The sequence below is a fragment of the Halichoerus grypus genome, chromosome 2 (assembly GCF_964656455.1).
Source record: "Halichoerus grypus chromosome 2, mHalGry1.hap1.1, whole genome shotgun sequence".
In the NCBI taxonomy this organism is placed as follows: domain Eukaryota; kingdom Metazoa; phylum Chordata; class Mammalia; order Carnivora; family Phocidae; genus Halichoerus; species Halichoerus grypus.
The window spans coordinates 159,777,186-159,799,215 of NC_135713.1; the positions used below are offsets into that span (position 1 = coordinate 159,777,186).

A 22,030-nucleotide genomic window follows, 5' to 3' on the forward strand; every position below is an offset into this window, starting at 1 on the left:
CATCATTCTGAACTCTAGTTCCGACATCGTACTAATGTCCGTATTGAGTAGGTCCCTGGCAGTTGGTACTGCCTCTTGTTCTTTTTGTTGAGGTGATTTTTTCCATCTTGTCATTTTGTCCAGAGGAGAACAGATGAATGAGAGAACAAAATGCTAACAGGGTAACAATGTCCCCAGAAAATATACTCTAAACAAATCAGAAAAGACCTGAAACCGGGGGAAAAGAAAGGGAAAGAAAGAAAAAAGAAAAAGAAAAAAAAAGACAAAAACAGAACAAAACAAAAAAAACAGAATATGATCAAATATGATCAGGCTGGTGCATAAATCAGTGCCACACATTAGATTTTGGGTGTATTTTGTTCTGTTAGAAGAAAGTGCCTCCCAAAATTTTAAAGAAAGAAAAACTTATGTATGTACAAAAATAAGGGTTAATATGATGAAGGGATGGAATATGAGTGTGAAGATGAAAATTATAAAAGATTTTATAAGAGGAATTGGTGAGTTGTTTGAAAAAAGAAGAAGATTTAAAAAAAAAAAAGAATGTGATCAGGCAGGAGACTAGAACAAAGCCATACACTAGAGATTTAGGGTATATTTTGAGCTGTTAGAAGAAACTGTATCTCAAAACTTTAAAGAGAGAACAACTTATATATATATGCTGAAAATAAGGGTAACTACTATGAAGGGATAGAATATGACTCTAAAAATGAAAAATAAAAATGTTTTTTTAAAAAAGGGATTGATAAGATGTTGGTTGAAAATGGGAAAAAGAAAAATTCAAAAAAAAAAAAAAAGACAGTTAAAAAAAATTAACTTTGAAAGACTAAAGAATCATGGTAAAAAAGCCATGAATTCTATGTGCAGTGTTCCCCTAGCGCTGGAGTTCTGCCGTTCTCATTGATCGGTAAACTTGGTCTTGGGGGCTGTTCTCGCTGATCTTCTGGGGGAGGGGCCTGTTGCCGTGGTTCCCAAATGTCTTTGCCGGAGGCGGAATTGCCCTGCCCTTGCCGGGTCCGGGCTAAGTAATCGGCTCGGGTTTGCTCTCGGGAGCTTTTGTTCCCTGCAAGCTTTCCGTACAGCTTTGGAGGCCGAGAGTGAAAATGGCGGCCTCCCAGTCTCCGCCCCGGAGGAGCCGAGAACTCGGGGTCCCGCTCCTCAGTGCGCCCCCAGAGAAAAGCAGTTACTCACTCCCGTCTCCCCGGTCTCCAGCTGCACCCCGTGCTCACCCGGACTGTGACCGCACGTTTCTATCTCTGGCACACGCCCCCGTGTGGAGTCTCCAAACCCAGCAGATCCCTGCGGTGCGCTCCCGCGCTGCTCCTCCCGGGGGTGGAAGGGGAGTCTCCCTGGATCTGCCGCTTGTTGGGTCCCTGCTGGAGGAGCAGTGGCCCAACTGTGCCGCGGATCACGGTTTATGACAACCCCGAGCTGAGAGCCCGCTCCTCGACTCCGTCTCTGCAGCCGGCTTCCCTGCTCTGATACCTGGGAGCTCTGCCGCACTCAGGTATCCCTGGTCTTTCTGTGACCCCGAGGGTCCTGAGACCACACTGTCCCGCGAGGGTTCCACCCACCCCCCCCCCCCCAGCTTAGCCACTGGAGCGACGTCCCTCAGCGGAGCAGACTCTAAAAGTTGCAATTTTGTGCTCCGTGGCTCTATCACTTGCCAGAAGCGGCCGATGGAGGCCCCTCCCCCGCCGTCTATCCTCCCAAATATCGCCTTGGATTCACTCCTCCGCACGTCCTACCTTCCACAAAGTGGTCGCTTTTCTGTTCAGAGAGTTGCTGCTATTCTTTTCTTAGATCTCCTTTTGAGTTTATAGGTGTTCAGAATGGTTTGATCCCTATCCAGCTGAATTCCTGAGACCAGACGAAATCCAGGTCTCCTACTCCTCCGCCATCTTGCTCCTCTCCTCATCTCATTCTTAATTTACTACTATTTTAATGAACTTTGTAGATAAAATTATTTTTTAACTGCCAACAGTTGACATTTATTGGGTTCTGTGCTAAGTGCTATACTTGGATTTCACCTAATGGTCACACCACCTCTACGAGGCTGGCATTATTGCCCCATTTTACAAATGAAAACATCATGGTTTAGGAAAGTTAAGTAACTTGCCTCAGGTTATAGAGTGAGCAGGGAGCTAGAGTTAAAATCAGCATTTCAATGGTAGCACCTCTTTATTTCTTCTCTATTCATTTGGAAGTTACACTCTTAATTTTTCAGTTATCACCTTCTGGAATTCTGATTAGACAGCCTCCATGTTTCTCCTCTCTTTCATCTTATCTGTTCTTTGTTTCTTGGTTTTTCTTTGTTTGCTTTTTCTTTTCTTTTTTTTTCTCCTGGTAAGACTTTATTTTTTCAGAGCAGTTTTGTTGTTTTTTTTTTAAGATTTTACTTATTTGAGAGAGAGAAACAGAGACAGTGACAGAGATAGCGAGAGAGAGAGCACAAGCGGGGAGGAGAGAGAGAAGCAGGCTCCCACTGAGCAGGGAGCCCTCCGCCCACCCGGGGCTCAATCCCAGGACCCTGAGATCATGACCTGAGCCCAAGGCAGATGCTTAACCGACTGAGCCACCCAGGCGCCCCTTTTCAGAGCAGTTTAAGGTTCACAGCAAAATTGAGGGGAGGGTACAGCCATTTCCTGTATACCTTTGGCCCCCACACATCTATAAAGCCTGCCACCTCCATCATCCACGTCCCCCACCAGACCAGGATATTTTTTGCAATTGTTGAACCTACCTGGATACGTTATAGTCACCCACAGTCCATAGTTTACATACAGTAGGGTTCACTTTTGGTGTTTGTGCCTTCTGTGGCTTTGGACAAATGTACGATGACATGTGTCCATCATTATGGTGTTAAGAGTATTTTCACTGCCCTAAAAACTGTCCATACTCTGCCTTTTCATCTCCTCCTATACGTGCTAATCCCTGACAGCCATTAATCTTTTTATTGTTTTTGTATTTTTGCCTTTTCCAGAATGTCATATAGTTGAAACCATATAGTGTGTAGCTTTTTTACATTGATGGTAGTTTCTTCAGATCTGTGTTTTAGTTCATTTATTGTCTCTTAAGATGGGTCTAAACTGCTGTTGAATCAATTATCTAAAATGTTATTTTTATTTAAAAGTTACTGAATTTTGTATTTCTAGGTTTTTTAAAATTCAAATTTGCCTGGTCAGTTTTTAGTTTCTTGTTCCTTTATCCCTTCATCCCACTTTGAGCCCATTTTTTATTTCTTTAAGTTTATTAAACATATATTCATCATCTGATAATTCTAATATCTATAGGTTTTATGTACATGATTCAGCATTTGTTTCTTCAGATTCACACTCTTAGTAGCTTGTGATTTTAGTGGTTTTTGGCTGTCTGAACATAGGTTTTTGGATTTTTTCGGTGGGATTGCACAAACAATGAATCATGGAACACTACATCAAAAACTAATGATGTAATGTATGGTGCTTAACATTAACAATAAAAAATTTTTTTAAAAATTGGGTTATTCCAGATAAAAATAAAAATAAATAAATTGGGTTATTCCAGAGTATATTGGCATGTGCTTCTGCCATGCGTCTGGGGCCAGCTTCATTACCTTCCTGGTACCACTTAAACTACATTTTTGTCTTGGGTTTTTCAGGCAAACTCTTAGGGCCTTTGGCATGATTTTGGTCTAATCTTCTATTCTGTTTGGTCCCTGGGCAATTGCCCTTGAAAGTGCACACTTCAAGTCTCTTGGCGTTGCTGGTTTTCCCAGGTGAACATGCTGCCTGTCTCGTGCTTTGCCCATCTTGATTTGCACTGGCTCCTGCAGGTCCACGATTTCTTTATCTGCAATTTAGAAACCCAGATAGCTTTGACTATCGCGAGTTATTTTTTAGATGAACAAAACTTGACCTGAACTGGTATGAACTTACTGCAGAAATGTGAATGTGTTTGATTACGTGGTGTTGTCCCACAAGCTGCTAGAGTATTAACATGGTATATATAAACATAATGCATTCCCTCTGTAAAAACAAACAAAAAAACCCAGATTCTGAATTCTGAAATATTACTGTTTCCCTTACTTTACCAAAAACTCTGGGGCACCTGGGTGGCTCAGTTGGTTAAGCAACTGCCTTCGGCTTAGGTCATGATCCTGGAGTGCCAGGATCAAGTCCCGTATTGGGCTGCCTGCTCAGCAGGGAGTCTGCTTCTCCCTCTGACCCTCCCCCCTCTCATGTGCTCTCTCTCTCTCTCTCTCTCTCATTCTCTCTCTCAAATAAATAAAATCTTAAAAAAAAAAAAACTGATATACTTTTAAAAAGCTTTTTGGGAGAATTCAGTATTGGGAAGAATTTCTTTGAACATCTCGTCTGGCCTGTTTCTGGAAATGGAAGTCTGTTTCTTTCATTGTAATACAGTTTATTGTTTTGGGGAGCTTTTTGTTTTGGTGATAGTTCATTTCAATAAAAAATAGAAATAGTGGAGTCATTAAAAGAGTACTAGTTTTTTTCAGTTTTAAAATTTTTATGCAGATTTGACCTTTTTTGATGTATACTTGCATGAATTTTAACACTTGCATAGATTCCTGTAACTGTCATCACAGTCAGGATAAGAACAGTTCTGTCACCTTTGTAGTTAAACCCTCCTCTATCCCAGCACTAGGCAACCAGTGATCTATTCTCTGACTGTAGTTTTGCCTTATCTGGAGTGCCATACAAGTGAATTTATATAATATGTAGCCTCTGAGACTGGCTTTTTTCAGTGTAAGGGCTTGAAATTTATCCATATTCTCTTAGTAATTCATTGCTTTTAATTGCTAAGTAATATTCCATTGTATGGATGTACCATCCATTCACCTGCTGAGTGACATTTGGGTTGTTTGCACCTGTTGATGATTATGAATAAAGCTGCTATAAACATTTGTGTACAGGTTTTTGTGTGGACAAAATTTTTTATTTCTCTAGGGTAAATACCCAATAATAGGTTTGCTGGATTATGTGGTGTGTGTTTAAAATGGTAAGAAACTGCCAGACTGTTTTGTAGAGTGGCTGTACCATTTTGCATTTTCACCAGCAACATAGTCCCGTACTTTATTGGATTATCTGTTTTATTATTGTTGAATTTTGAGAGTTCTTTTTGTGTTCTGGGTTTAAACCTTTATTGGCTATGTGATTTGCAAATGTTTTCTCCTAGTTTATAGCTTGGCTTTTCATTCTCTTAATAGTGTCTTTTACAGAACGAGAGGACTTTTTTGATTAAGTCTAATTTACCAACTTTTTTCTTTTACGGATTATGCTTTTGGAATCATACCCTAAGAACACTTTGCCTAATTTAAGTTCATGAAGATTTTCTCCTGTGTGTTCTTCTAAAAGTTTTATGGTTTTATACTTCATATTTAGCTATATGGTCTACTTTGAGTTAATATTATATAAGATGTAAGGGTTAGGTCAGGTTTTTTTTTTATATTGGTTTTTATTTTTGCAAATGGATACCCAGTTGTTGCAGTTGTTGTTGCAACACCACTAATTGAAGACTACTCTTACTCCATTGAGTTGCCTTTGTACCTTAGCCATATTTGTGTAGGTCTATCTGTGGACTGTCTGCTCTGTTCCATTGATATATGTGTTTATTCCTTCACCAATACCCACTGTCTTGATTACTGTAGCTTTACAGTAAGTCTTAAAATTGGATAGTACTTCTTTTTCCAAATTGTTTTGTCTCTTCTAGGTTTTTTTTTCTTCATATATTTTTAGCATAGTCTTGTCCATATCTACAAGAAAATCCTGCTGGAATTTTTATTGTAATTGCATTCAATCCATCGGTCAGTTTGGGAAGAATTTATATCTTAACTGTATCAGGTCTTAAAATCCATGGACATGGTATGTCTTTATTTACTTAAGTCTTTGATTTCTTTCATCAGCATTGTGTAGTTTTCAGCGTACGGATCCTTCATATGTTTTGTTAAACTTATACCCAAGTATTTCTTTTTGGTGCTATTGTGAGTGGTATTTTTAAAATTTTTTGTTTCTAATTTTTTTATTGCCAGTATTTAGAAATACGATTGACTTTTATATGTTAACCTTCTATTCTGTGACCTTATGAAACTCACTTACTCTAGCAGCTTTTCTGTAGATTGCTTGAAATTTTCTACATAGACATTGATGTTGTTTGTGAATAGGGACAGTGTTATTTCTTCCTTTCCAATCTTTTTTTCCCCCTTGCCTTATTGCACTAGCTAGGACTTCTTGTATCATGTTGGTTAGGAGTGGTGAGAATGAATATTCTTGTCTTGTTCTTGATCTCAGAGGGAAAGCATTCAGTCTTTCACTCCCTGTGAGGTTGGCCATAGGTTTTTTTGTCAATGCCCTGTATCAGGTTGGTGAAGTTTGCTTCTCTTAATGGTTTCCTGAGAGTTGTTTGAATCATGAATGATGTTGAATTTTGTCATGTTTTTTCTGTGTTGTTTGATATGACCAAATGGTTTTCCTTTTTTTTTTTTTTTTGCCTGTTAATATGATGGATCATATTGATTGACTTTTAAAAGTTTGAATAAGCTTGCATTTCAAGGGTAAGCCCCATTTGGTTGTGGTCTATTATTCTTTTTATATGTTGCTAGATTTGATTTCCTAAATTTTGTTGAGCATTTTTGCATTTATGTTTATGATGGATTTGGTCTGTAGTTTTTTTGTACTGCTTTTGTCTGGTTTTAGTATCAGTGTAATGTTGGCCCCCAAAAATGAGTTGGAAAGTTTTCCCACCTCTTCTGTTTTCTGAAAGAGATTATGTAGAATTGTTTTTATTTCTTCTTTAAATGTTTGGTAGAATTTGCAAGGGCCTGGATTTGTTTGTTGTTTTGTTTTCAGAAGTTTCAAACTATGAATTCAAGTTCTTTAATAGGCATGGGACTATTCAGGTTATCTATTTCTTAAGCAAATGTTAGTAGTTTGTTCTTTTCAAGGAATTGTTAATTTCATTGAATTGTTGAATTTATGGGCATGTAATTATCTATCATGCCCTTACTGTCTTTTTAATCTTGAGTTTGTAGTGATAACCCTTTTTTATTCCTGATGTTGGTAATTGTCATCTTTTTTCTTTGTTAGTATATATAGGGGTTTAATCTGTCTTTTTCAAAGAACGGCTTTTGATTTAATTGGCTTTTATCTTTTTTCCCCCGTTTTCAGTTTTATGGATTCTCTGCTATTATGTTACTTCTTTCCTCCTGCTTGTTTTGAATTTATTTTACTCTCTTTCTCATTTCTTAAGGTAGAAACTTAGATCGTTTATTTGATATCATTCTTTTTTAAGATAAGCATGTAATGCTACAAATTTTCTTCTAATCACTGTTTTAGCTACAACCTGCAAATTCTGATACTTTGAGCAAAAATTAAATGTCTAATTTCCCTTGCATCTTACTCTTTTGCCCATGATCATTTAGAAATGCTTAATTTTCAGGTATTTGGGGAATTTTTGCCCTGTTATCTTTCTGTTGTTGATTTCTCATTTAATTATATTATGGTCAGAAAACATACTTTGAAAAAAACACCACACTATTTCAGTTCCTTTAAATTTGTTAAAATTTTTAAATGGCCTTAGACATGGTTTGTCTTGGTGACTATCTCACATACAATGAAAAGAATGTACATTCTGCTGTTCTATAGTTTTCTATAAATGTCAGTTAGATTGAGTTTGTTGATGATCGTGTTCAGTTTTTCTGTATCCTTGCTGATACTTTGTATGCTTTTTATATCCATTACTGAGAGAGGAGTGTTGAAGTCTCCAACCATAATTGTGGATTTTTCCAATTATACTTTCAGTTCTATCCATTTTTGCATGTATTTTGAGGTTCTTTTCTTAGGTGTGTACGTATTTAGGGTCATTATATCTTCTTGGTGAATCAAATCTTTTATCATTATGTAATGTTCTTCTTTGTCTGTGGTAACTTCACTTGTTCTAAGGTCAGAAATAATCTGTTGTCTGATTTATATAGCCACTCCAGTTTAATGTGATTGGTGTTTACATGGTATATCTTTTTCTATCCCTTTAGTGAGTTTCTTTTGATAGCATGTGGTTGGGTCATGTTTTTTAATCCATTCTGACAGTCTGGTTTTTCGTTGATAAATTTGTTTTAGTGTAGTTATTTGTATTAAGTGTAATTAATTACAACACGATTATTTACATTGTAATATATAAATATAATTATTCCTACTTGTTAAATATTAAGTGTAATTATTAATGTGTTTGGATTTAGGTCTCCCATTTTATTTTTTTCTTTATTCCCTCTGGTTCCCATCCTTTGATTTTCTGTTCTTTCTTTTGGATTGATTTTTTTCTTTTTTTAAGAAATTATGAATTTTTTTAAAAGATTTTTTTTATTTGAGAGGAGAGAGAGAGAACAAAAGCTGTGGGGGAGAAGCAGACTCTCCGCTGATCAGGGAGCCCAACGTTGGGCTCAATCCCAGAACCCTGAGATCATGACCCGAGCCAAGGCAGACACCCAACTGACTGAGACACCCAGGCACCCCATGAGTTCTTGATTATATCACTTTGTATAGGTTTTTAGTGGTTTCTCTAGGGATTACAATATATATATACCTACACGGTCTACTTAAAATTAGCATTTTATCACGTTAAGTGGAATGTAGAGCACACCACCTAGGTCCCTTTTCCTTTCCACTCACGTGGTGTAGTTTGTCATCTATTTTTGTTGAAAACCCCATCATACAATGTTAGGACTTTGGCTTTCAACTTGTACGCAATTTAAAGAACTTAAAAGGAGAAAAATTGTCAGTTATATTTAAACCAGATATTTGCTGTAGCTGTTGCTGTTCCTTCATTCCTGAAATTGAGTTATTTCTGTTATCATCTTACCAGTGTCTCAAGAATTGCTTTAGCATTTCTTTTAGAGCAAGTCTGCTGTCAGAGAATTTTCTCAGTTATTTTCCATCTGAGAATCTCCTTATTTTGAAGTAATTTTTGCTTGATAGATAATTCTGGGTTGATAGTTCTTTTCTTTTACCACTTTGAAAGTGGTGATTCACTGCCTCTGGCCTCCATGGTTTCTGGTAGAAATCTGCAGTCTTGGAATCATTATTATTCTATATTTAATATCTTTTTTATAGCTGCTTTTGAAATATTTTCCCTATCTTTAATGTTCAGCAATTTGGTTATAGTGTTTGGGTATGGATTTCTTTGAGATTTTTCCTATTTGAGGTTCACTGAACTTCTTGATTTTAAAGTTTGGTTTTTACTGTTTTGGGGGTGAGTTTTCAGCCATTGTTTTTCACATTCTTGGGGCACTGTACTTTTTTCCCTTTTTTCTGGAACTTTAATGATCCAAATGTTGTATCTTTGTCATTGTGCTGCAGGTCCTTGAGGCTCTGTACTTTTTTCTCATTTTTTTCCTATTCTGCTTAGAAGATTTCTGTTCATATTATCTCTGGATTCACTGATTCTTTCCTCTGTCATTTCATCATGCTTTGCGTCTTTCCAGTGAATTTTAAGTTTGGGTTATTATTATTATTATTATTTTGGTTTTAAAGTTTCCATTTGTTTCTTTTTTTAAAATCTTCTTTCTTTGTGGAGGCAATCTTTCCATTTGTTTCAAGAGTATTTGACCTTCTTGGGAAATGGTTATAATACCTTTTTTTTCTTTTTTTTTTAAGAGCGAGCATGCAAGTGGGGGAAGGGCAGAGGGAGAGAGAGAGAGAAAATCTCCAGCAGGCTCCACGCTCAGCAGAGAACCTGATGTGGGGTCAATTCCACTTCCCTGAGATCATGACCTGAGCCGAAATTAAAAGCTGGATGCCTAACCGACTGAGCCACCCTGGCACCCCTATAATAGCTTCTTAAAAAACAACAACAACTTTGTTCTATAATTCCAGCATCTGTATCATCTTGCTTGTCTTTTCCCTTGTGAGATAATGGGATTTTCTGGGGTTTTGAATGGTAGTTAATTTTGGATTGTATTATGGACAGTTTGACTTCTGTGATTCTGGGTCATGTTTAAATCCTGTAGAAAAGCAAAAATTTTTGCTTTAGCAAGCAATTCACCTGGTTAAGTTCAGGCTACAAGTTCCAACTAGCATTCTGTAGGCTGTGGTTCCAGAGTCCGTTCATGTTTTGGATTTTACTTGTATATATGCCTGCTAGTATCCAGTCTGGAAAGGTCACAGTTAGTTCTCAGACCATTTCGTATGCTCTTACAGTCACGTCCATGCATGCCCAGCTCAGGTGTGAGGCCAGGAGCACACACACAACTTGATAAGCTTTTCACGAACCTCCCTTTCTGCAGTCTCCCTAACAGCTTCTGGTGCGTAGGGGAGCCCACCTTCCTGGTTGTTTGGCTAAAAAGTTGGGGCTTCACTTTCCATGACTATGTCAGCCTCTGTGGCCAAGCAGCAAGAAGACAGAGGATAAAAGAAGTAGGGATTCTCCTCTTCCTACTGGGACTGCAGTTTCTCTGTCAACAAACAGGGGTTTGGGAGCTTTAGGAGCCTGCCTGAGTGCTGCTGCCTTTGCCCCTATTGCTAGCCTGGTATTCCCTGGGGACCAAGACTAGCGTGAAAGGAATAGAACAGAAAAGCCCCGGGGATTTCCCTCACTCTCTGTTATCCATAGGAGTCCCCTTCCTGCTCCTTAGACCAGAAATAGGGGGCTTCTCTGGAGCTCTTCCTTTGTGCATCTGATGTGCAGTATCGGCTTTTGAGTCCAGGCTGGGAGATTCTGGAGGAACAGAAAGTTGGAAACTTGCCCCTGTTATGGTGGTACTTCGAGTCCTGGTTTCCTTTCTCTATCTGCCTGCTACCATTTACTTTTCTAGGTCCTCAGATAAATTTGTCCAGTGTTTTTAGTTGCATTCTGTGGGAGAGATAGGGTGGAGTGTGCTTATTTTGTGTGCACTCCTTAGGATTTCAAATCAAGTCACAGAATATGGATTTTCTATTTTCCCTTTAAAAGCAAATACATTAGGAAGATAGTGGTTTAATACCTGCCTTTGTGGTTCCTATTATAATTATTTTCATTGTATTAAAGCCTCCTAAGCTACAGAAGGTGGCCATGTGTCAGCACCTCTTATATTTGTGTTTAGAACTTTTCTGGAGCATAGAAATGCCTACTCTTCTTCTGGTTCCAGGTCTCATTTTTCATAGGGTGAAAACTGTTTCTTGTAAAAACTTTTTGTATTTGCCTATATCACTCTCAGGTGGCCTAAGGTTTTCTTAATATGTCCTTATAACTCCTTTTACCAAAAAAGGAATTTGTAATGGACTATTGCTTTTGTAACTAAAGATTAAGAATTCAGAGTTGATGTGTAATTTCTTCTGAGTAACTTCTTTAAGACATAGTGGTGTTTTGTACTTCCATTTAAATAGATACTAAGTTGGTTTTAAGGTCTTTGTGCTAAGAGGTGGAGGTTAACAAAATACATTCTTCTGAGCTGACCTTAGTAAATGTGTTAATTTTTCATTTGGCTGAAACACGTACTCCTTAATAGCCACTTTGAGTAACTAATGCAGAGTCTTTTAGGAATAGGCTTGCATGTTCCTTGTGCTGAAGCCCACTTCCCTTGATTTTCTTCTCTGTTTTAAGCCATTTTATCACAAGACCTCTTCCCTCTAACTAAAAAGAATTTTTGACTTCAAATTTTTTCATAAGATGCTGCTAATTTAAAATAATAGAAAAAAGTGTGTTACTGTGTCAAGTAAATTAATTCTTTCAGCCGATATTTGTGGTAAGTTTATTCTTTCAGTGGATATTTATTATGCACTTATTATGTAATGCCAGGTACTGTGCTGGACATCAAGGAGGCAGAAATAAGTGAAATAGTCACAGGCTGGGCATTCAGGAAAATTTTTGTCCATTGCATGAAGTTTGTAGTCTGAAGAATTTCTTTTCTTTCTTTCTTTTTTTTTTAAGATTTATTTATTATTTGAGAGAGAGAGAGCAAGCACGGGGGGGGGGCTGGCAAAGGGAGAGGGAGAGAGAGAATCTCAAGCAGACTTCCCACTGAGCATGGAGCCTGAATCAGGGCTTGATCTCATGATCCTGAGATCGTGACCTGTGCCGAAAATTAAGAGTCGGTCGCTTAACTGATGGAGCCACCCAGGGGCCCCAAGAATTTCTTTATTTAAATTTTTATCTTTTGGGGGCACCTGGGTGGTTCAGTCGTTAAGCGTCTGCCTTCGGCTCAGGTCATGATTCCAGGGTCCTGCTCCGCAGGAAGCCTGCTTCTCCCTCTCCACTCCCCCCTGCTTGTGTTCCCTCTCTGGTGGCTGTCTCTCTCTCTCTCTCTCTCTCTCTCTCTCTCTCTCTCTCTCTCTGTTAAATAAATAAATAAATAAATTTTTATCTTTTGTACTTTATTGTTCATGTTTAAATCTGTTAATCACAGCTTTGTCTTTAAAATCGGGGATTAAAATAGATCCATTTTAATGAAATACTGTTGTACCTTGGTTACAGGAAAGTCTTGGTAAAGTTCTGGATATATTTGTATCAACTCATGGAGTTGGTTGGTGTTTTGTGTTTTGGGGTTTGTTGTGGTTAAGGATTAGTTTTAGTTAAAAGAAAAGTACTAGCCATTTAAAAATTTTAAAACTTCTTAGTGAAATACTACACTGAGTAAATGGAATTTTGAGATCACTCAAATAATTGAAGGAAAGTTCTTTATTTCCAGTAATCTGGCCTCACAGGTTCCTAAAAGGTATGTTTTTAAAAAACAAAGCAGTTGTTTTAAGCATTTCTATGTTCCTTTGTTCTTTTATTAAAAGAGTATTTTAGAAATTGGACCAAAGCATTTATCTTAGCTTAGCCCAGTATTTCTTTTTTCTTTTCTTTTTTTTTTTTTTTTTTAAGATTTTATTTATTTGAGAGAGAAACAGAACATGAGAGGGGGGAGAGTCAGAGGGAGTAGCAGACTCCCCACTAAGCAGGGAGGCCAGCTGGGGCTCCATCCTGGGACTCTGGGATCATGACCTGAGCTGAAGGCAGACACTTAACCCAGGCGCCCCAGTGTCCTTTTATTCTTAAATGAAAAGTGAATTCTCCTGATCCAAAAGAAAGGTATAACTTCATTCAGGGTTTCTGCAATGAAATATAGTTAATGTTTTATTTAAAGGTGTCAAAACTTCTTTCAGTGAGTTTAATCGCCCAGAAAATAAATGTGCATTAGTGTCTCTACAACTTCTTATAGCATTTGCCTGGGATTGGCAGCTATTTTTAATGGTGGAAAAGCAAGAACTGAGAAACAACCCAAGTTCTGATTTTTAGGCTTTTTGACAGACATTTTCAGCAAAACGAGTGTCTTTGTTCTGATTAACAATTTGCTCATAGTGGCTATACAATAAATGTTTGTTGAGAGAGTGGACTTAGCTTGGATTATGTTATATCTGGTTAAAGGCAGAACAGTCCCCCCCAAATCTTCACAAATGATACCTTTCATAGAGGCCCTGGTTGTAGAGAGGATTAATTTACACACAAGCACAACTTCCCTTTCCCAAAACATATCTTTTTATAGCTCTGTATATTAGAGGTAATACTGGTGCTGATGTCAAACCTGAGCTTTTGTCCTAACTCTTGGACTTTCCCTTTTTTTCTCTGAATTCTTTTTTCTTTTTTTTGATGTGGTAAGAAAAGATATATGAACTCTACCTTCTTAACAAATTTTTAAGTACATGGTATGACATTGTTAACTATACATACAATGTTGTATAGCAGATCTCTAGAACTTACTCATCTTGGGTAGTGAAACTTTATACCTGTTAACAGTGGCTCTCTATTTCTTCCTCCTTCCCCTAACAGCTACTATTCTATTTTCTGCTTCTATGAGTTTGACTGTCTTAGATACCTTATGTATGTGGAATCCTGCAGTATTTGTCCTTCTGTGACTAGCTTATTTTATTTAGCACGATATCCTCAAGGTTCATTCATGTTGTCACATATGGAAGGATTTCCTTCTTTTTATGGCTGAACAATATTCCATTGTATGTATATACCACATTTTGTTGATACATGTACCTATCCATGGACGTTTGGTTGTTTCTGTATCTTGGCAATTGTGAATAATGCTGCAATGAAATGGGAGTACAAATATCTCTTGAAGATCCTGATTTCAATTTTTTTTTTTTTAATAAATACCCAGAAGTGGCATTGCTGGCTGGTATAAGAGGTTTTTGTTTTTTTTAGGTTTTTTTGAGGAGTCTCCATACTGTTTTCCATAGTAGTCACACCATTTTACATTCCCACCAACAGTGTATGAGGGCTCCAGTTTCTCCACATCTCACTAACACTTGTTAACTTTTTTTTTTGTAATGGTCATCCTAACAGGTATGAGATGATATCTCGTTGTGGTTCTGTTCTTGTGGCCTGTACGTCTGTCTTTATGCTAGTACCATACTGTTTTCATTATTGTAGGTTTATAATATATTTTGAAATCAGGAGGTGTATGCCTCCAGCTCTGTTCTTTCTCAAGGTTGTTTTGGCTATTCACGTCCTTTGTGGTTCCTTATGAATTTTAGGATTGTTTTTTCTATTTCTGTAAAAAAATACCACTGACATTTTGATTGGGGTTGTGTTGAGTCTGTAGATCGCTTTGGGAAGTGACATCTTAACAATATTAAGTCTTCCATTTCACGAACACAGGATGTTTTTCCATTTATTTGTGCCCTCTTTAATTTCTTTCAGCAATGTGTTACAGTTTTAAGTGTACAGATCCTTCACTTCCTTGGTTAAGTCTATTCCTAAGTATTTTATTCTTTGTGATGCTATTGTAAATGGGATTGCTTGCTTAATTTCCTTTTTGATTAGGATAGTTCATTGTTAGTCTATAGAAATGCAGCTAATTTTTGTATGTTGATTTTGTATCCTGTAACTCTGAATTCAACTATCAGTTTTTTGTGGAGTCATCAGGGTTTTCTACATATAAGATAAAGTCATCTGCAAATAGAAATAATGTAACTTCTTCCCTTCCAATTTGGATACTACCCCCCCCCCCATCCTAATAGCCTTGGCTAGACTTCTAGTACTGTGTTGAATAGAGGAGTTAAAAGTGGGCATCCTTGCCTTATTCCTTAATATTAGAGGAAAAGCTTTGAGTTTTTCACGACTGAGTAGGATGTTAGCTGTGAGTTCCATATATGGCCTTTATTATGTTGAGGTAATTTCCTTTTGTTCCTAGTGTGTTGAGAGTTTTAAATAATGAAAGAGTGTTGAATTTTGTTAAATGCTTTTTCTGCATCTGTTGAGTTGATGTGGTGTGTCATGTAATTGATTTTCATATGTTGGGCTATCCACTTGGTCATGGTGTGTGATGCTTTTAATGTACTGTTGAATTCTGTTTGCTAGTATTTTGTTGAGGATTTTTATATCTGTGTTCATCAGGGATATTGTTCTGTAGTTTTCTTGTAGTGTCTTTGTCTGGCTTTGGTGTTAGGGTAATGCTGGCCTCATAAAATGAGTTTGTTTGAAAGTGTTCTTTCTTTTTAATTTTGTTGGAAAGAGTTTGAGGATTATTGTTAATTCTTCTTTAAATGTGGTAGAATTCACCAGTGAAGCCATCTGTTCCTGGGCTTTTCTTTGTTGGAAGGGTTTTTGATTACTGAATCAATCTCCTTACAAATTATAGATGTGTTCAATTTCTCTGTTTCTTGGTGATTCAGTCTTAGTAGGTTGTATGTTTCTAGGAATTTGTTTCTTCTGAGTTGTTGGCATATGTCTAATTTGTTGGCATATTATTGGCATATGATATGTTGGCATATCATAAGTGTCTTATGATACTTCTAGCTCTGTGGCAGCAGTTGTAATATCTCCTTTCATTTTTTATTTTGTTTGAGTTGTCTTTTTATTTTAGTCTAGCTAAAAGTTGGTCAATTTTGTTGATCTTAAACCAACTTTTTCATTGATTTTTTTTCCACTGTTTTTCTATTCTGTATTTTATTTGTTTCTTCTCTAATTGTTCTTCCTTCTAACTTTATGCTTAATTGCTTAATTTGTTATTTCTGGCATCTGGTGTAAAGTTAGGTTCTTTGAGATCTACTTTCTTAATGTAAGCATTTATAGCTATAAATGTCCCCCTTGATACTGGTTTTACTGCATCCCATAAAATTTTGGTATTTTGTGTTTTCATTTGTCTCAAGATATTTTTTAAATTTCCTTTTCAATTTCTTTTTCAACTCATTGGTTGTTCAAGAGTATATTGTTTAATTTCCATATATTTCTGAATGTTCTAGTTTTTGTTTTGTGTTTGATTTCTGAGTCTATTCCATTGAGGTTGGGAAAGATACTTGATATGATTTCTGTCTTCTTAAATTTAAGACCTGTTTTGTGACCTAACGTGATCGGTCTTAGAGAGTGATCTGAATGTGTTGAGAAGAATGTGTATTCTATTCTGCTGCTGTAGGGTGGAACGTTCTGTATATGTCTGTTAGGTCCATTTGGTCTGTGGTGTTTAAGTCCTCTTTCCTTCCAGATTTCCTGTCTGGATGTTCTGTATTCATTATTGAAAATGAAGTATTGAAGTCATTGTATTGCTGTTTATTTCTTCCTTCGCTTCTGTCAGTGGTTGCTTTATATATTTAGATGCTCTGATGTTGGGTACATATATATTTATCATTGTTATATCTTCTTGGTGTATTGACCCTTTTATCATTGTCTCTTGTGACAGTTTTTGACTTAGTCTGTTTTGTCTGATACAAGGTTAGTCCCCTTCCCCCTGCTCTCTTTTGGTTACTATTTTACCTGGAATATCTTTTTCCATTCCTTCACTTTCAGCCTATGTTTGTCCTTAAATCTAAATTGAGTCTCTTGTAACAGCATGTAGTGGGATCTTGGTTATTTTTTTTATTTTTTTTAAAATACATTCAGCTTCTCTATGTCTTTTGGGGAATTGAATCCATTTACATTTCTTTTTTTTTTTTTTTAATATATACATCACTGGAAACATCCAGAAGTTCCATGGTAGTTTATTTTGTTTTATTTTATTTTAATTTTATTTATTTTTGACAGAGAGAGCAAGCACAAGCAGAGGAAGCAGCAGGTAGAGGCAGAGGAAGGCGGCTATGCTAACCACTATACCACCAACGCTCCAAGGTAGAGGCAGAGGGAGAAGCAGGCTCCCTGCTGAGCAGGGAGCCCGATGCGGGGCTCGATCCCAGGACCCTGAGATCATGACCCGAGCCGAAGGCAGACGCTTAACCGTCTGAGCCACCCAGGTGCCCCTGAATCCATTTACATTTAAAGTACTTATTGATAGGGTAGGATTTACCGTTGCCATCTTGTTCATTATTTTTCTGAGTGACTTTTAGGTCTTTTTCGTTCTCTTCCTCTCTTGCTGTCTTCCTTTGTGTTCCCTTGTTTTTATGTAGTGACATGCTTTGATTTCTTTCTCATTCTTTTGCATATCTTCCATAGGTATTTTCATTGTGGTCACCATGGGACTTACATAAAAGATCTTATAGCGATCTATGTTAAGCTGATAACAACTTCAGTCACATACAAAAACTATGTTTTTGCTTCTCCCTGGCCCCACCCTCACCCCAGCACTTTAACTCAAATAGAGCATTTTAGTTTTTTATACATAAGGTGGGTTTTTTTCTGTAAAAATAGGGATAATAATCTATTCTTAAAAAAAAAACAACTGTTCTGTTAACCCAGGGGTTCTCAAAGTATGGTTTGCACGCCCATAGAGGGTCCCTAGAGATTTTTTTTCAACAGGGTCCATTTAGTCAAAACTGTTTCCATAATAATTCTGAGATGGTATTTGTCTTTTTCACTGTGTTGACATTTGTAATGATGGGGCAAAGGCAACTGGGAAAACCTGCTGGCGCTGGGCCAAATTGTACTAATAGTCATTTTGTGCTGCTACATACTTCCAGTAAAACTAAGTGCCAGTTTTACTTAAAGCTGTCTTTGGGGAAGTAGATAATTAATTTTGTTAAATCTAAACCCTTGGGTATATGGGTTTTTTTTTTTTTTTAAGATACAAATTTTATTTTATTTTATTTTTGATTTTCTTATTTAAAGTCCAGTTTGTCAGGCACATGGGTGGCTCAGTCAGTTAAGTGTCTGCCTTAGGCTCAGGTCATGATCCCAGGGTCCTGGGATAGAGCCCCACGTCGGGCTCTCTGCTCAGCAGGAGCCTGTTTCTCCCTCTTCCTGCCACTCCCCCTGCTTGTACTCTCTCTCTCTCATAAAGTCCAGTTAGTTAACATACAATGTAATATTATTTTCAGATGTACAATATAGTGATCAACACTTCCATACAACACCCAGTGCTCATAGCATGGGTATGTGGTTTTGTAAGATGTGTGATGAAGTGGGAAGTATGCAGAAGCACTTCTGCATACTCAAGTATACTACTTGTTCTAAGGAAAAGTACATGTGTATTTGACTGCTTTTGTGAACTCAGCTGCTTTTTTTTTTTTTTTGAAGATTTTATTTATTTATTTGAGAGAGAGCACGCGAACAGGAGGGAGAGGGAGAGAGAATCTGAAGCAGATTCCATGCTGAGCGCAGAGTCTGACACGGGGTTTGATCTCACAACCCTGAGATCATGATCTGAGCTGAAACCAAGAGTCAGACACTCAGCTGACTGAACCACCCAGCTGCCCCTCAATTAGCTGCTTTTTAAATGGAATACCATTTTTACTCCAAAGAATGACTGTGGTTGCACAGACATGGGTATTTGCCAGGTGTTTTCTTGGAAATGAATGAAGTGAGCTTGTCATTTCATGGAAAACAGCCAACAGTATTTATTGCCCTTGGTAAAATGTAAGCTTTTCAAGTGAAAATTAGAATTTTGGGAAACTTGTATTCACCACCCTGTGCTTTGGCAGCTTTAAAGAGTGTTCTGATGGGGTGCCTGGGTGGCTCAGTCGTTAAGCATCTGCGTTCGGCTCAGGTCATGATCCCAGGGTCCTGGGATCGAGCCCTGCATCAGGCTCCCCGCTCAGCGGGAGGCCTGCTTCTCCCTCTGCCACTCCCCCTGCTTGTGTTCCCTCTCTCGCTGTGTCTCTCTCTTCAAATAAATAAATAAAATCTTAAATAAATAAATAAATAAAATAAAGAGGGTTCTGATAAGGTGATTGGTGATATTAATGTGATTTCTTTTTTTACATCATATGATGCAGTGTATCAACATTTGGAAGACCTGCATAAGCCAGTGAACCAATATTTTCCAAAATTTAAAAAATATATGATGTCATAAAATCATGAGTAAAAAGATCTACTTACCATGGAAGATAGACCATTGGATTTTAATGTAACAGACAAGTTCACTGATCTGGTTTGCACTTCCACATTCTAACTAACCTTTAAGAAACTACCACTTGTCAAGTTTTGGTGTAGTATCAAAGAAGAATATCTTCACAGTGATTTCAAAAAGCTGTTAAAATACTCCTTTTCCCATCTCTGCATGTCTGAGGCCAGATTTTCTTAATATAGATAAAAGAAAACCATTTCTCCATTCACAACACTTCTGACATGTGTGGGTTTTCCACACCAAGCAATTCTCCAGTTCTCTGTGGGGTCCTACAGTTTAATTCATTCCGGCACTAACTACCCAGAGTTAGTGCCAACCTCACAGGTCAAGGGCTCAGTCCCACAAGATTGCCCCCATTTCAGATGCCAGCTGCAAGGTTCAAGTTGTCACCGATACTTCTGGCCAACCAGCTGTATAAATCCGGGGTTTCCACAACCTCTCCTCATGTTCAGTAATCTTTTTAAAATAGCTCACAGAACCTAGGGAACCCTTTAGTGGTTTATTATAAAGTACATTATAAAGCATACAGATGAACCACCAAGTGAAGAGGTGCAGAGGGCAAGGTCAAGAAGGATCCCAAGGGCACCTGGGTGGCTCAGTCGTTAAGTGTCTGCCTTCGGCTCAGGTCATGATCCCAGGCTCCTGGGATCGAGCCCCACATCGGGCTCCCTGCTCAGTGGGAAGCCTGCTTCTCCCTCTCCCGCTCCCCCTGCTTGTGTTCCCTCTCTCGCTGTGTTTCTGTCAAATAAATAAATAAAATCTTTAAAAAAAAAAAAAAAAAAGCTGAAATAACATTTAAAAAAAACCATGGATTTAAAAAATAAAGAAGGATCCCAAGTGCAGGAGCCCCTGTCTTTGTGGGGTTGGGATGTGCCACCCTTCCAGCAAATGGATGCATTCACCAACCCAGAAGCTCTCTGAACCACTTCATTCAGGGGTTTTATGGTTCTTTTTTTTTTTTTTTTTTTTTTAAAGATTTTATTTATTTATTTGAGAGAGAGAGAATGAGAGAGAGCACATGAGGGGGGGAGGGTCAGAGGGAGAAGCAGACCCCCCGCCGAGCAGGGAGCCCGATGCGGGACTCGATCCAGGGACTCCAGGATCATGACCTGAGCCGAAGGCAGTCGCCCAACCAACTGAGCCACCCAGGCGCCCGGTTTTATGGTTCTATAACGTGGGCATGATTGGTTAAATTATTGGCCATTGGTGATTAACTTGATGATCCCCAGCCCTTCTACCCTCCCTGGAGGATGGGAAGTGGGGCTGAAAGTTCCAGTGCTGTAATCACATGGTTGGTTCCTCTGGCAGCCAGCCCCATTCTGCAAGTCACCTCAACCATAAACTTCCCTATGGTTGAAAGAGGCTTATTATGAATAACAAAATATGCTTCTCTCACCCCTCCCACTCAGGAAATTCCAGGGGTTTTAGAAAAGCTCTCTGCCAGAAGCAAGGATGAAGACTATATGTATGTATGTGTGTAAATATATATATACATATATTTATTATATCACTATCAAAATAGACTTCAGCCAACACAAAATAGCACAGCAGATTGAATGTCAAAGCAGATATGAAAACATAGCAGTTTCGTATCAAGACAGAGTGTTGCAAAAATGGAAAATAATGCCCTCAGTAATTTTTTTCAGTTTGGAAAATAGTTTTTTTCCATAAAAAAATGTATTTAACTTACAAAAGATTTAGTATTGTTAACTTTGAGTCAGTAATTTTTCTTGTTTTTTTATTTCTAATACCTTAATATCTATAGATAAAACTCCCATTAACAAAAGTTCTTTAGGTTCCTCAGTAATTTAGGGTTGCAAAGAAGTCCTGAAACTAAAAAGTTTGAGATCCATTGTTTTAACCTTCTAAGTTTGTTGAAAGTTAAACAGATTTATTCATAAACGTGAAATAATTTTGTAAAATATTTTAAGTGTAGGTTTATAAATATATTTTTTTAAGATTTTATTTATTTAATTGACAGAGAGAGACAGCGAGAGAGGGAACACAAGCAGGGGGGAGTGGGAGAAGGAGAAGCAGGCTTCCCATCGAGCAGGGAGCCCGATGCGGGGCTCGATCCCAGGACCCTTGGATCATGACCTGAGCCAAAGGCAGTTGCTTAACCAGTTGAGCCACCCAGGCACCCCATTATTTTTTTATTTTTAATAGCCCTTGCTGTTACATTGCTGTGCAAGTCCCTCAGGTTGAGACTTTGAAGAAGACACATGGAAAGAGAACATGCAGAAGTAATTGCTGTTATGAAGCTCATGAGTTTAGATGGGGAGTGGCAGGGGGGGATTCACATAGAACTCTGTTGTACAAACCAAACAGTGAAAATGTAACATGCTGGAGGCTGTTTTCCTAAATACGTTGTTACTATTTGTAATACACGTATATGTATTTGTGTGAGTGTGTGTGCTTGGTCGTACCGCAAACAGCTGTGCTCTTCATGATTCTAGTCCATTACTCGTCCAAGTTGCTCTTTAAATTTTGAAGTTGTCCCCTTCTTCCCTTGCAGGTATAGAACAAGATGCAGTGAATACTTTTACCAAATATATATCTCCAGATGCTGCTAAACCGATACCAATTACAGAAGCAATGAGAAATGACATCATAGGTAAGCAGTGCTTGAAGCTATGGCAAAAAAAAAAAAAAACATGTTTTTGGTTATTAACTAAGAGATTTTTTATGAACATGGAATTCAACATATCCTTTCCTAGTCTGTTTTCAGAGCACTTTATTGTATGAACTGTATCTCACTTGAAATTTTCCTCTCTTGTATGTTGAACCCAAATTCTTAGA

At 37.8% G+C, this 22,030-nt stretch overlaps 1 protein-coding gene across 3 annotated transcripts in view; it reads left to right on the plus strand.

The window, feature by feature from the left end:
* Positions 1–22,030, plus strand: part of AKAP10 (A-kinase anchoring protein 10) — a 96,693-nt gene that overhangs the window by 26,039 nt on the left and 48,624 nt on the right. For all 3 annotated transcript variants that reach the window (XR_013446038.1, XM_078067992.1, XM_078067993.1), the window contains exon 5: positions 21,747–21,845. Coding sequence is in view for 2 of the 3 variants with exons in the window: in XM_078067992.1 (XP_077924118.1) it covers positions 21,747–21,845 (99 nt within the window). In the remaining variant the exon portion in view is untranslated. The remainder of the gene's footprint in view (positions 1–21,746; positions 21,846–22,030) is intronic.